General features: G+C 46.0%; 1 protein-coding gene across 1 annotated transcript in view; it reads right to left on the bottom strand.

Annotated features, from left to right (window-relative positions):
* Positions 1-272: 272 nt before the first annotated feature.
* The window catches only part of LOC146809230 (von Willebrand factor-like), a 180347-nt gene continuing 168270 nt past the window's right edge, over positions 273-12349 (bottom strand). Inside the window, exons 4-5 of the mRNA XM_085616047.1 lie at positions 7104-7202; positions 273-367 (exon numbers count right to left, since the gene is read on the bottom strand). Coding sequence (XP_085472173.1) covers positions 309-367; positions 7104-7202 — 158 coding nt within the window. The 3' untranslated portion in view covers positions 273-308. The remainder of the gene's footprint in view (positions 368-7103; positions 7203-12349) is intronic.

The raw sequence follows: 12349 nt of genomic DNA, 5'->3' as shown, positions 1-12349 counted from the left end.
TATTGGTAACGAGAGAAGGCCTGTTCAGGCCAGTGACCAAATGGATCAATAGCAACTGTGAGCAGAAGTCTAAAACAGCAGGGCTAAGTATATTTGTCACTATAAGAACTGTCAAATAGATAAACTTCTATAATGCCCAGCAAAAAAAGAGTTTTATTTACTTTTATTACATTTAATCAGCATAGAACTGAAAATAAAATACAGTTGTCCTAATGCCATTCCAGTACTAGACCCTTAATGATGACCTACAATCCGACTTTTTGAATATTATTCTGATCGTGTCCTGTTCGTTCCCACCAGCGTCGCTATCATTGCAAAGCTTGCTTCAATCTCCGCCTTGAACCTGGCATCTTTCTCGGGGGTTGTACTAGAGGTAAACGAACAGACTCATGTCATCCAAAGTTTTATTTAGTCACCTACATTTATCACCGCTATTCTCTACATTTTCTGTTAGCCCCTAAAGCGTGACAGTGTCTCCTCTGCACTAGTACAAGTAGCAGTTACTCCACTGCAAAAATAAAAACCCCTCCATCGTTCTTTTATGAATCCTAGAATACTGTCCAATATTTGTAGTAATCTCTAAGCTTTGCAGACATAAACTTGCTCAGAATTATCCCTTGCCTTTATCTCCAGAAATCTGTTGAGGGGCATTATATTTTTGACCATTTCCATGGTGGTTTCGGCCCAGAATGTGGGGTGGACATTTAAGTCTGCAATTTGCAGATTATCGTCATAATTTTGTGTTAGTGCACAGTCTTTTTACTCAAGTTCACTGGTTCACATCCAATGAGTCCATGAATGGACTGGAGCTTTTTAGGCATCTGCCTGGCTCCTTCAGTGCTCGCTCACCCTCAACAGGGCTACATTTGAGCCTATTCAGGGGCCAGGTCTGGGTGAAGCAGCTGCGGTCGTGAATGGCTGCTCAGGAAAAGGCTGGGTCCCTTCCTGGTGGGTCGGCTGGGTGCTCAGTACAGCTCTGCCATAGCTGGTCAGGGATGAATCATTGCAGGCATGCATGATCAACTTGAGCAGGTGATGAGGCGTCGCAAAGGGTTTGCTGAATGGATGGCCATCCACGGCTACAGGCATGCCGAGGTCCCAGGTCACACAGCAGCTGTTGGACCACTTGCATCTGGGTGCAGCAGCTTCAGGCAGCCCCCATCACCATACTTCAGGTGCAGAGGCTCTGGTCAGGCCACAGCTTAAAAAAGGTGTACAGATGTTCAGGTTACACCTCACTTCACAGATTGGGCCCAGTGGCTCAGACAATGCTAGGACTTCATTATTCTCAGCACAACTCTCGGTGGAAAATCCCTGCCTCAGGCACACAGATCGCTCTCTATAGTCCTTACTTCTGCAAACCCACTGCACCGGGGTCCTACAGCTCCTCCTGGACAGTAACTCTTCCTGCAGGGTTGGCAGGCTCCTTCCCTCTCTCAGCAGGCAGACTCGCGTTTAGGCCCTTTAGGACAGGTAATCAGGTTTTGCAGCACGGCGTGGACTAAGATGATGTTCCCTAACCTCTGTGAAGCTGGCTATCAGGGAAAATGAAACACTGGTTCAACAACAGCCCTCTGAGTCCTTCGGAGAGCACCCAATTCCTTGGTCAAAGAGAATTTGGAACTGGAACAACAAGTGGATCACAGTCAAAGCAGACGTAAGATCTGGATCCACTGCCTGCACTTTCAGATCCGTTTGGGGAAGAGGGTGATTTGCTTAGGTGCATAAATGATGACTACCTAACTCTGCTGCTCCTGACCCTGCTGGAAGCGTCGGTTTTCAAATCAAGTAAGACTTCTGGTTGGTGAGCACGGGTGGCAGAGTAGCTGGGGAGCAGCGAGGTGAGTCTTTCTGAGAGTCCTTCATCCGGGGGATTTTTTACCCCTTTCAATGATACTACTCATGCTGGCTTGTCGTGCCTACCATTTTGAGCTTCTGAAGTGACACATATGCTTTTAGATATTTAGTCTCTCTCACTCGGAATGCAGTGGCTGCATGTCAACTTACAAAGCAATTTTGTATTGAATAGTGCTACACAGCTTTGACGATGGGGCCACAAATAAAACACATATAAACATTCAGAACAACAAGATCCAATTAAACTAAATTCAGGAACTATTTTCAATAGCACAATGTGAATCTTTCCTTTTCTTTCAGAGAAGAAGCATAGCAATCCCAAATAAATGAAAGAACGATGGAATTTTGTTTGGTGCAAACAGCAGCCTGACAGGGCGTCTTGTGTTTAAATGACAAGGACAACACTATTTTCCCGGGTGGACCAGGGTAGGTACATATTCATATAACAATTGTCCTGTGGGACTCATTTAAAGGTAGTACATTCTGTGTGTCTTAGAAGGAACCCAGAGTTATTCAGACTTATTCATCAGGCCAACATTAATTACGAAGAAAACAATACACAGGACTGATATGGATTGCATCTTGCAATGTTTTCACTCCAATAAATTTAACAATCAACAAAATAAGTGATTATAGGGCAGACAACTTAGTGTTCCAATGGGAATTATATACACGAAGAACATAGATAAAAGACACTGTGTGATTCCCAATGGTTGTATGCATTGGTTGATAAAATTCATGACAGGATTTGGATCTGTCAGTGTGGAATCCCTTAAAATTAAATTACATGTAACAACCAAGAAGGAGAGGTCATCGATATAAGACATATAAGAGGGTACTACATTTGAATGAGTCCCACAAAACCATTGTTATATGAAACGGCATTCCGGCACTGCCCATGAAAAACATATTTTACCTAATGTCAGATTATATGGTAGAGAACAGTCATGTTTTGAGTTTTGCCACTCAGCATGGGTTCTGATGAAGCTTGCAGTTGTGTGGCGAGGCTCTGCAGATTGTGGCATTGCTCAGTGTCAGTTCCAATGAGTCTTGCAGCTGTACGATGAGATTTTGCTGGGCTTGATGTCTCTTGGATTGGTTCTGATGAAGCTTGCAGCTGTGCGGTGAGGCTTTGCAGTGCTTCACGTCATTCAGCGTCGGTTTCAATATAGCTTTGAGCGGTGCAGTGAATTATTGTGGGGGTTTGAGCCACACAGCATTGGTTTCGATGAAGCTTTCAGTTGTGCGATGAGGATTTGCTTGGCTTTTAGTGGCTTCATCCCAAATTTGATGGAACCTTCAGTTAGGCAGGGAGGAGTACACTCTGATAACAGATAAGGGTCAAGGACCTGTGGAGGCAAATCTGGGGGATCAGGGGCTCTCTCCAGCAGATGCCAGCAGGGCGCAGGCAGGTCCAGGCAAGTCCAGTGCAATAGGTCAGTTGGGCAGTTGTAGGGAGGCCTCTTGAGCTTGTTGCGTCCCTGTAGCTCAAGATAGGAGGTCAACAAACAGACCCTTGTAGTCACTCAAATTACCCTGAGATGAAATGAGGAAGTCCAGTCTTCCTTCTCAGAGAACAAGGAAGTCCTCAAGCAGCAGGGCAGTCCTCTGCTAGCAGCAGGGAACACATCTGGTGGCAGGGCAATCCTTCTTCTGTGTTGTCAACAAGTCTAGGAGTATTCTGAAGTGTGGCTACTCCCACATCTGGGACTAGAAAGACCTTTCGTTCTCTGTGAATGTTCCAATAAGTCTGAGGTGACAAAGGGTTACTGTCAGCTTCCTTTTTGTGTGCTGGAGGCAAGCCCTTTGAAGTATAAGTGGGGAAAGGAGCAGCTCTGCCCCCAGCCATACTGGCAGGATGACCCATCCTCCCACACCTAGTCCACTTTTGTCTCACTGTGTGGGAGGAATACACATGTCATGTGACTCAGGACACTGGCAGAAGGCACCAAATGGTCAGGACAAGAAAATGGCACCTTTCCAAACGTGCCGTTTTCAAAATTTTTACATAAATCCAACTTTACCATTAAAGAGGATTTTAAAGTTCAATTCACTGAAGTCGAAACTTGAATCCCTATCTGCTTCCAATCAAACAGCAGAACATATTACATGTAATAAGGTAACCCAGTGTTATCCAATGGAAGGGACAGGTGAACCACCAGGGCATGTGAAACAAGATTACATGTCTTACTTTTTAAATACAATGTACTCTAGCAAAAGGTTTATTTTGCCAGTTCCAAATGGCAGTTTAAAACCACACTACAGGCTCCAATGGCAGGCCTGACACAAGTTGTAATGGGATACATCAGCAGATAGCACAATGAGTGGTGCAGGCTCACTAGTAGCATTTACTTTACAAGCCCTGGGTATATGTTATATATACTAGGAACTTACAAGTACATTAATTGTGCCAATCAGGCGTAGGCCAATGTTACAATGTTTTACAGAGAGAGCACAAGCACTTTTGCAGTGTTAAAGTACCCAGAATCCTAACACCAACAAAAACAAATTCAGAAAACAGGATAAAGGCAACAAGTTAGGGGGTGACCTTGCAGAGAAGGTCAGGTCCCACAGTAACAGAATGTTCTACTATTCTAGGGGCCATTACTAAAAACTCTTAAAAATGTTAGCAACATAATTTTTTTTATAATGTGGGCAGCTGTGAACTTGGGTCCTTTTTCAGCAGCAATCCAGGGAAACCTACCAAAACCAACCATTTATGAAAACTAGATACCCAGGGAGTCTAGGGAGCTTTGTGCAGCGTGAATCCCATGACGATTTCATACAATACTAACAAAGTGAATCAGTAGGGAAAATTACACATGACAAAAATAGCAAAATAATTTCTCAATCATGAGTCACTTAAGATAAAATTTGAAATGTCCCAAGATCTAGGCAATACACTTTCAAACTTTTTTTAAAGACAATATCAAGAAAATTCAGTCATATTTTAATACTTTTTCACCAATAAATCTAAACTGAGAGTTTTTAGTAACTTTACTATCAAAACAAAACAGCATGCTTCCAAATTTTATTTATATAACTTTAGCAGACACTGAACGTGAAATGAACCGCTGCAAGTCAGGGTCACCTGAGGATCCCTGCCTGCCAGAAGTGCTTAGGCAAGCTTCCCAGATTATCAATTCATATACTAAGACTTTATTTAATGCCTCCTTAATTATAGCAGGAGTACTTGAGGTCTGTAAATTAGGGAAAGTGAGACCTTTTTTACAAACCCAACACCAATCCAGACATTTTGTCAAATTTCAGACCCATATCTCTACCTACACTTTGTCTAAAATGTTGGAAAAATTAATTTATAGCCAATTGCCGAATATCTGGAACAGAATGGACTGCAACATAGAGTTCAATCAGAGTTCCAACCTGTTACAGCACTGAATCTCTGATACTAGAAGTGTCCAAGATAATTAAAATCACCCTGGACAATGGATTGAACAACATCCTTATCCTTTTGGATTTGTCAGCAGTGTTCAACATTGCTTTCCATTCCTTACTCCTGCAAAGGATGGCAGACATGGGAATCTGTGGTCTTGTTCTGGGATGGCTGCAATAATTTCTTTCCAATAGCAATCAGGCAATGCCAATCCCCACCTTCTGCTCAGAAAACAAAATACTTAAACATGAAGCTCCACGGGAGTCTTCCATGACTCCTCTAATGTTCAATGTCTACATGGCCCCTCCGGCTACTTTTACTAGGGTAATTGAATAGATGAATGAGAGCCACCTTCAGTACAACACAGGTATGACTGAGATACGTTCATATGGGAGTTTTTAGCATTGGGTTTTAAATTAATCTCTGAGTAATACTTATGTTCTCACATTAGATCAATGATAACATGTGTTTCCATATTAGTGGCATTCCAAAAAGTTACTTGATGTCTTGCTTTTAGAATAACGGAAAAGAGAATCCCATGTCCTCATTACTCTTAGAACAGATTATGCCAACAGCCTCTATCTCAGCCTCCTGCTATTCAATAGATTACAAATCTGTTGGACCTGGTCCTCTACACAGGGTCACTCGTGATTTTCTTTTTCTGACCTTTTTTTGTTGGCAATAGAACTCTGTGCACTTTACCCCTGATAGCCAGTGTTAAAGTGCTTAGGCTATTTCCTTAAAACCTGGTAAAATTGTCCTACACCTGATTGTTACATTTAATTTACTTGTACATCTCTAGTGTATGGTGCTATCTGTACCCAGGACCTATAAATGTAATGCTACTAGTAAGCTTGAAACACTCATTGTGCCACCCACTAAAGGAGGACTTTATATGTCTCAGGCCTTCCACTCCGGCCTGTAGTGCAGTTTTAAACTGGCATTTCAGGCAAAAAAAAAGCTTTTATCAGCCTAAACCATCCTTTTAATACTTATAAGTCTCCCCTAAGGTAGGCCCTAACACCTGGTAGGGCAGTATGGATGGTATATAAAATGGAGAATATGTGTATTTAACCTTCACATGTCCTCGCAGTGAAAATCTTTGAAAGTCATTTTTCACGAACACTCTGTTACTTTTTTAATTAATACGTGCTAACTTTGAATTGGGAGCAGATAGAGACATTCTGTTTAGACTCAAATGAATTGTAATTTAAAATTGTATGTATCGATAAAGTTGCATGTTAAGTCACAATTCTCAAAATGCCACTTTTGAATGTTCACACTTTCTTGTCCCAACCATTTGTGCCTTTTGCCTGTGTTCTGGGTCATTTGACAGTGAATGGCTCTACTGTTGGGATTTGTGTATTCCTACCACACAGTAACACAAAGGGGACAAGGTATGGAGAGAATGGGCCATCCTGCCAGGGTGGCTGGCGCAGAACTGTGCCCATCCCCACATACACTTCAAATAACTTGCCTCTAGCTCGTACAAAGGAACCTGACACCAGCCTTTTGTCACCCCAGACAGCTTGGGGATTTGACAGGGGGAGCAAAAAAACTTGCCAGACTCAGATGTGGGGATAGGACAGAGAGTCTTCCTCCCCCACACAATGGCTGGCAACAAGTTAAAATATTGGACCTCCATAACCACTCTTCAGATCATTTATGGACCGGTGCAAGACTCAGAAGAAGGATTGCACTGCGACCCTGCTGCTTGAAAGACTGCCATGCTGATGGACGGACTGCCCTGGTGCCCTGCTCTTTGAATCCAGGACCACAAAAGTGATTTAAAGTGCTAGCTGGCTAGCCTCTTGTATGAGCTACTGAGACACAATAAGCTCCTGCAACTTACCTGAATTTTGATGCTGGTTCCTTTTGGAGTGAGTTGTAACCCCCAGATGGTGTTCCCCCCAAGTCCTGGACCCTTGGTGTAGTGCTGAAGTGGCCTCTCCTACGAAAAACAAAAACCTGGGACTTAGAAAATGTTTCAGCAAAAACTGTTCTATAAACCAACAGGAGTTCATGAACTACCTGCATGCCAATCCAAAAAACTGACTTCACCCCGTGGAATTGACTTTGCCATAGCTCCGCTACGTTCTTCTTTGTAGTAACAAATCCTCTTCAGCTGGACTTCATGAGGATGGTACCCGACCTCGTGCAGCCCTCTTTGGCTACAACCGTGCCCCACTGGGCAATTTTGAGTTCCAGAAAAACTTCTAAGTCTGCCGTTAGAAATCTTCACTGGGCTTAACGACGACCAGCAACCCATTGATGACGATTACTTTCTTGGCCTGAAAATCCAGCTTCTCCCATTCAGAGCATTTCCCACCACTCTGATGGCTTCACCAATATCTCATCTAGTAGTTCCCTGATGTTTGATACAGCCTAGTGCCTAGCCCCTCTCAAGAACTATTTCCGAAATTTCTTCGACTTCCGAAGGTAAGCCAAGACTAGGCCCAACCCACCCCTTGTATCCAACCTAAACTTCATTATGGTCAGCCTTAACTTTTGACATTTGGCTTGTGCATAGATATACCCACGGTTGATGCTTAGAACTTTTAAGCACTATTTTACACCGAAAACGTAAAAATTCTCAACTCTGGTTCTACTGATTGAGTTTAATTTCTTTGGTGTCATTTTATTTATTACAATGTGCTCTATTTTTCTAATTTGGTTTGGGGTTTGTCTTGCGCTGTGTTTTCACTTCATGACTGTTTGTGTCCTGCATAAATACTTTACACATTGCCTCTAAATTAAGCTTGACTGCTTATGTGCCATGCTACTAAAGGGTTTATCACAGGTTAAGTCAGTGACTTTTCTGGTTTACTCTGACAAGGATTGTGGTTGTTGTCTGAGTGGGGCTTCCACAGATCTCAATCAATGACCCAATTTCTTACGTACACCAATTTGATTTCTCTGCAATTGTGACTTTCAAATGTAAGCCGGTGTGAAAGACAGAAGACATTTGGCAATATGGCATCTTAATCTCATGATAGTACGAGTAACCCCAAATTGAGAGGTATACTAATAAGCACTGTTCCTCAACTCAGTTTGTTGTGAGCATTTCATTATAGATATATTTTCTTAATACCCATTTTTCATTCATTGTATGTCACCATAGGAATTGCTGCTTTGTTAGTGCATAATGAAAATTCATTATAAGCTACATTTCAATTCTTGGCTCTGGGTATCATATGTTTTGGAAAACTTAAAAACTGTGGGGCATATTCTCAAGGATCTATCGCCGAGTTAATGGCACTTTATCGCAGCCAAAATCACGATAAATTTATCACCCCATTCACAAGCTGGTGCTAACAGCCCATAGCACCAGTTTACCTGTGATAGCAGCTGCAAAAAAAATCGCCACAGATGACCCCGGCAACTATCGCTAATGAGAGGCAGAGTAGGCGTTCCCGAAAAAAAAATTGCGACAACATCACTCCGCAACATTGTCAACGACCATCCAGATGTGCGATAAGATCACAAAACATGTGATAAGGCGCGTTACCAGCAGGAAAATAACACCTGCTCTGACCTGGTGCAAAGTCGGACCACAGCCTGCACTACAAAAGGGAGCACAGCCCACAGCCACATCGGAAGGGCAACAGATGCCATGGAGCCACTGGTCATTCGGCATGGACACCCAGGAAGGCCACAACACCCACTGCCACCACTCCAGGACCCCAACCCCGACCCGGAACACCACCCCTGGACCACCACAGAGGCAGCGCAGACAAAGACAGTGGACCCCACGAAACGCACCAGCCTCTAAGACCCAACACCTGACAATGTCATTGCCCACTAAAGGCCCAAAAGGACAACCATCCTACGCATCCTGACCAACAACGCCCAAAAGGCCGACTAAACCAACACAGCGGAGAACCAACATCCCACCCCACTCAAAGCTGCTGGTTGTGCTGCACCTGTTGGCCCCTGGCACACCCCAACCAAAACGCGCCAGAGTTGGAGAAGTCACACAGCCAGCCGCATGCAAGTCCTCACACCTGTCCTGGACATCACCATCAGCCTGGTACCCCAGTCCCTATACATCCAACACAATGCACAGGATCCGCTGGACACCAAGCAAGGACCATACGCCATAGATGGATGCATGCATGTGTTGGGGGCAATCCACATCACACATTTGATACCTGTGACCCCTGGTGACACAGCATACAATCACCGCAACAGAAAGCACACGTCTCACATCAATGTGCAGGCAACAACAGAAGACCGAGGAACCCCCACCACTGTCGCCTCCAAATACCCAGAAAGTGTGCATGATTCCTCCATCCTCTGACAGTCCATCAGCAACCAGCATTCCCAGGATGGCACCAAGGGAAATGCACAGCCCCTTGGCAAGTTCCAAATGAACACCCCACTCACCTCAACTCCACAACCATGCAACTCACAACTCTGGCAATGCACAAGTCACAAAATCTAAACCAACAGGCAAAACAACATGCCCACACACCAGACACAACAGAACAACTCACAATGGTAACCTGGGCAAGCCCTGCACCTGAGCCATCAACAACATGGCACCTCAGCCACACACTAGCCAAATGTGGGGAGAGGTGGCAACCAGGCATGTGTGAAGGAGGCAAGAGAACCATCATTGGGAAAGTACACTGTGAGAAGTTGCCCTGGTATATGCTGTCCACTAATTAAAGTGGGCACCTTGTACCAGTCCAAACAACCCCTTATGGTGATAGGTTAAAGACAACCTTTATTGAAAGCTATCCTAGTGGTAGCTATGGAGAGCAGCCTTCAGGCTAAATCTTGAAGGAATGTAAAGCAGCTTGTTTTGCCAGTCTATAATCTCTTGAATGACCAAATGAAAGGACAACCACACCACGTATATATTTAAAATATATGTATTTAAGATAAAACACACCCCTTTAGTCTCCTTATGAGGCTGGAGTTCGAAGTACTTAAGTTACAAGTCAGTATTCAACAGTAAAAGCACAAATACACGTTTGGGCCCTAAGGGTGTACCAAACCATATATCAATAAAGTGGTATAAGAACCAAGACTGAACTAGACACAAGGCCTAGAGACTGTTGTAGAAGTGCTTGGACCACAAGGAACCACCCAAGGTAGTGACACAGGGCACCCATGGGGGACGCATGCAGTGTGAGAACACAGCCGCGAATCGCCGTTAACTTCTATGGGGAAAGTCGCGATTGGAAATTAAGAGTTTAAGGACACTTAGAGGATGACTACGAGCGAACCCTTTTGGACATAGAGGTGTCTAGGGCCAACACCCACGGGAGCACTGGACTACTCGAGTTACCTCACCCAGGGAAGCCGGCTTCATAGGTGTCTTTTGGTGTCGGGTCGCGTCGCTGTTTTCAATGGAAACTGGCAAGGAAGTGCTGCTGCCGTGAAGAGGAGAAGTGTCCGGAGAGATCCAAGCCTGGATCGAGGATGGAAGGAACCTGAAAGTAGAGGTGACAGAGTCTGGGTCACTTACCAGTGACCAGGGGAACGATAGTCCAATGCCCACAGATGTCGGATGCTTCAGGTGAGTTGACGGGTGTCTTGATTCTTCAGCCACGAGGTCCAGGAGGTGTCGACGACAACCAGGAGCTGGATTCGAGCTGTCCCACAAAGTTAGTCGAGTGCTGCGGTGTCGGCGACCAGATTGGACCCAACAAGCCTTGGCAACGGCAAGTCACGTGAAAATAGAAAAATGACGTCAGTGCAGACCAGCAAGGTCTGGGGGACTCACCGAGCGAGGGTAAGTCAGGGCACGTCTGCAGCAACCAGGAAATCCCAATCAGAAGAGGAGTTACCTGGGGCACTAAGTGGCGCCGGACCAAGATGGCCGCGCTGATGTGAGGCTCTGCCTGCCTGACCCAATTATACGTAAATTATTTGCCTAACGACCCCTCACCCACCGTCGCACTGCCCGCGAAACTGAGCTCAGCACAGGGCTGAAGACTCGCTGTAAGTTTGAAGCCGCGCTGCGGTTTCACCCCGAAGATATCCGGCTTAGTTGCGGCCCGGGGGAGCGGCACCCCCTTCTGCTGGAAGTGTCCTGCGGCCACTGGCGCTACTCTAGCACCAGTGCGGCCATGCGGTGCTGGGCCTGAGGCTGCATTGAATACGTTGCGGCTCCTCCTGTCGGATCGCTCGGAGGAGGAGAGAGGCGGAACCGATTCACAGTCAGCGCCCTGACGTTGGCGGACTCCCCGGGCGACAAGTGCCCCTGCAGTTCCTCTACCAGGAGCAGCGGAGATAGCTGAGCCCGGCCAGAGGCCCTGAGGCCTGAGACCCCTCGAGTCAGGTACCTGGGGGGCCCCCGCTACACTGCCATGACCGGAGCCTTTGAGGTGAGGGCTCGCTGGGACAGCGTGGGACGGATCGACCCAGGCGCCGGTGAGTTGCCGCGGAGACTGGTAAGCACAGTGTGGAGCCTGGACGGGCCGGCAGCGGAACGGGCGCTCATTTTTGCCGCCTCGGAGCGGGGCCAGCGGAGGACGACGCATTGACTGGGCCCCCACTTAGACATTTGCGTTGAAGTACGCGAGGCAAGCGCGAGGCGCTAGCTGACCTGCATACAGAATGGGTATGATCTGAGAGGTGGCATACGATTTTCCATGAGAGACTGAGGTGCTGCTTGGTGAAGGGGGATCCCAACAATAAACAAAACAGAGAAGAAGAACAAACACAGGGGGGGGAAACCAACCTACAGAAAAGAGCATATGAAACGAACACAGAAGAGTGCAGAGAGCGCCGGTGACAGAGCTCTGCTGCGCCTGGGGAGGCGCTTTACTGCTGCGGTGGTTGTGGGGGCGCCCTGCTGAACAGGCTAGCATCATGGGGAAAGCGGAAGCACGCCAAGCAAAACTGCCTTTTGAGCAGAAGAAAGCGGCTACGTGCTCCACTACTGAGGATGCGGGCGAGCCCGCCCCGATACAGGCGAATCCTCCTGAAGCTACCCCTAGTGAGGAACTAAAGACCATGCTCATAGCAATGCAGCAGAGTTTAAACACCCTTTCAGGGAAAATGGACACCATGAACACCCGGCTTGATTTCTTGGTGTTGAAAGTGGATAAACATGACGAACAGATTAAGGAGGCGGAAAAGAGG

This window comes from Triturus cristatus, chromosome 7, assembly GCF_964204655.1.
Source record: "Triturus cristatus chromosome 7, aTriCri1.1, whole genome shotgun sequence".
Classification (NCBI taxonomy): Eukaryota; Metazoa; Chordata; class Amphibia; order Caudata; family Salamandridae; genus Triturus; species Triturus cristatus.
This window is presented reverse-complemented; position numbering and strand designations above follow the sequence as displayed.